General features: G+C 33.8%; 1 protein-coding gene across 1 annotated transcript in view; it reads left to right on the top strand.

Moving 5' to 3' along the window:
* The window catches only part of LOC106678402 (acyl-coenzyme A thioesterase 9, mitochondrial), a gene marked incomplete in the record, with an annotated part of 56872 nt that overhangs the window by 15869 nt on the left and 37425 nt on the right, over nucleotides 1-3578 (top strand). Inside the window, 1 exon segment of the mRNA XM_067049338.1 lies at nucleotides 2447-2567. Coding sequence (XP_066905439.1) covers nucleotides 2447-2567 — 121 coding nt within the window.

The raw sequence follows: 3578 nt of genomic DNA, 5'->3' as shown, positions 1-3578 counted from the left end.
TAAATAGTTGTAAACTATTTTTGTTTCTCCTTTGACCGCAACCCTGACCATCTTCCTATACATTAATAATAATAAAGTAATTAGAATGTAGGTATACTAAAGTTGAAAGTAACATATGAATATAAATTAAAAATAAGATATACAAACATGAAAGAAAAAGATTGAATAGTAAATATACAATATAAAGTAATAAAATTAAGTATGGAGTGAGAATTTAAAAAATAAAAGACATGACAGGAAAGTGGGCTTCTGAAATGCAGAACGTAGAGAAAAGAAGAATTATGGGGATTTTATAAGGTTTAAGATGTGTCAGTATGTCAGGGAGGTGCAGTTTTTATCGACTTTATGATTGGCGGAATTCTCTGTCAAATTTTGATGAATAGATGAGGTATTCTTTATGGTTGGTAGAATTGAAGTGTTAGTAGCAAGAATTGAAGTATTATTGAAGTTTAAAGAAAGATTAAGGTTTAAAACTTGTTCTGACAATTTAGTAGCAATGGGGCTACAGGAGCTGATGGAAGTTTTGTGCTGGGAAACAGAAATTTTCTTCCTATTTTGAGCTCAAACAGTTTCAAAATATTCATTGGATGTCACAGAGTATTTTGATTCATCAAACTTATAATCACAATATACCAAGAAACGTACCAAATAAATGTGTTTGAATCAATAATTTTTCAGTATTTTGAGCTCAAATCTTAAATAATTCCCATTATTATTATTATTATTATTATTACATTGAGGGTTGGGAATCACTTCCTCACCTCGACCCAGTCGGATCTTTTGTGAGTTGCCCCTCTTTCCACTAGGTTTCCCATATAAATCCTATGCTTCTTATGAAGCTCATTGATTCTTTTGGGTCTGTTCTAGTAATGTCTTCAGGTTTCATTCTGTCCTGTCCCTGACACTGCGGTCTTCGGAAGGCAAGGGTCTCACATTCACACAGAATGTGCCGTGCCTTTTCTTTGTCTTCCATACATAGACGACAGATGGAATCCTCCTCCATCCTCATCTTCTTAAGATCTTAAGGGGCAGTGGTCTGGGAGGAGTCTTGTTATCGTCCTCAGTTCATTTCTAATAAGGTTAAGGTAAAATTTTGCCTTTTCCTCTGATATTTCAATAAAGAGCTTGGATTGTTTCATGCCTGGTTTCAACGTCCGGTATATTTCCTTCTCTTTATGTTCCCAGGAGTCAACAACCTTCCTGATTGCAATTCCAGATATGTTGCGATATTAGCATAATTTCTGATCCCTTCCTTGTTAGGGTATATGCCATCTCGTTCCCTTCAATCCCCTCATGTCCTGGGATCCACATCAAGGTCAGTTTATTGCCTCTGGCTAATTCCTTTAGTCTTTCCAGGCCATTCCAGACTTGCCCTGACTTTATAGTATAGGACATTATTGCCTTTAAAGCAGCCTGGCTGTCTGATATATAAATCTTTTTTCCTTTTGGATTGTTTTTAATGTTTTCTAATGCCGCTATTTCTATTGCGTGTATTTCAGTTTGGAAGACAGTTGGGTATATTCCCATTGCTAGGGTTCTTTTGCAATTTGGTCCTACAACACCAGCCCCTGCTTTTCCTTCCTTAACTGATCCATCGTTATACCAGACCAATGCACCCTTCTCAAATTTAGGGCCTCCTTTCCTCCATATCTCCTTGTCTGGAATACATACATTAAAGTTTTTTCAAAATCAAATTTTTTGGGTAAATAGTCACATAGTAAACTCATCCATTCTTTACCCTTAATCTTATTTAGGATCTTTAAGTTTCTTTGATAATTTCCTGGTTTATAATTCCAGTCACGTTCTATACTTAAGGCACTCATTATGGCTTCTTTAAATAATTCCCATACTTGGGATATATTTCTTTCTATGAATTTAATTTGTTTGATATATGTTTCTTTCTTTTTTTTTTTTTTGACCTCCTTCCTGGCCATTTCTGATGAGGAGGGGGTTTATCTAGAGGTGACCAACCTATTCTAACCATGGTAGGGGGTCAAGTTTTTCATTTCATGGAACCGACACAAAGTCCACCCTCCAGGCTGGATTCCAGGCAGGTTGCTAAGACCTGCACCTTAACTACCTGAGCCATGGATGGTCCCTGGATTGAGTGAGCTGCACCTGATAAATATAATTTAAATTACAGCATTGTGGCAAATAAAATAGGCGTGTAAGACTGTAGGGCTTAGTAAAGAATGTATCCCTATGAAGTTATTAAGTATTGATCCGACACGTAAATGTTCGAAGGTAGACTAAAGTATAGGTGGAAAGATTGTGTCAATACTAGTCTTGTGAATTTGGATTTGTTAAGCCTTTATTATTATTAATATATTTTATAGCAAAATATAATTTTATAGTTAAAATATATTATTTGGTTAAAAATATAGTTTAAGATCAATAGTACTATACATACTAATATTAAACAGTTGTTTGTAACACGATTTCACAGGATAGTTTCGCAGAGGCTATTATACCACTCAGTTCTGAACCAAGACTACAGAACCGCTACGTAACTGCCATTGGTAAATTAAGAATGGGCCGGGTTATTGAAGACATGGATTTTTTTTCAGGTATTAATTATTATAATAATAAAATTATACATATTTATTTATTGATGATTGGCCGTTTGTGAATTTGAATGAGATGGCTGGTCCTGTGGTCAAGAAGAAACCAAAATAGTTTTTGACCCAGATAGGTCTTCATCCAGGCTAGAATATAAAGATATGAAGAAAGTAAAGTCAATGACTGTGTATGCAGCGGAATATGTCACACTTATTAAGACTGGAAGTGGCACCCACTCCTCTGGGATATCATGTTTTAAAGCAAACTTTGTCCTGCTTAATGATAATACTTAACACGAGTTGTACCCAGATTACGAAACAATGTTTTTCAAAGTTTCTGCAGCCAGGCAGTAACGATTGACTTTGCAGTATAATTGGGTAACGTAGATTAGAAAACTTCTGAAGAGCTTCAAAATTTTTGACCCGATATTATTCAATGATCCCGTTAGTATTAAAATCAGAAAGAGTGAGATATTTGAAAGCTATAGGGAATTCGTCAAGAGTTAAGATCTCTTTATGAGATTTGAACTATAATCCATGGTACAGTAGAGTTTTCATTAAAGCGGATGTTCAATCACTGCAGCCTGTAAACAAAAATCTTCAGTGATTGTTGTTTATAAAAATTGGTTCTGGATTTATGGAGTGTACTGTATTTGATGGATTTAAATAATGAAACATGGTGAAATAGGGATAGAAGCCTCTATTCCTGATGATTTATAACAATTGCTTATATTTGGTTTGACCAAAAAGGTTATACTATGAATTAGTTAGGTTAGTTGAATTTTTATTGTTGATTACATTAATTAATAATGATCGTTTACTTGGTTGTTGACTTCCGATAATGAACCCATTATCCTCCTATCTTCAAACCTTATTTATTGTTTAAGAATAAAATCTTTCAGTAATTTCTTTGAAATATCTTTTTTACAAAACGGTTTAATTATTTAACTACACTTTTTAAAAATGAAAAAAAAAAACAACATATATTTTTATATATTTCTATAGTTTTATTTAATTTTT

Source organism: Halyomorpha halys, unplaced genomic scaffold, assembly GCF_000696795.3.
Source record: "Halyomorpha halys isolate HHAL.00 unplaced genomic scaffold, Hhal_1.1 Scaffold141.1, whole genome shotgun sequence".
NCBI lineage: Eukaryota > Metazoa > Arthropoda > Insecta > Hemiptera > Pentatomidae > Halyomorpha > Halyomorpha halys.
Note: the sequence above shows the minus strand (reverse complement) of the source record. Positions and strands in the feature narration are given on the sequence as shown.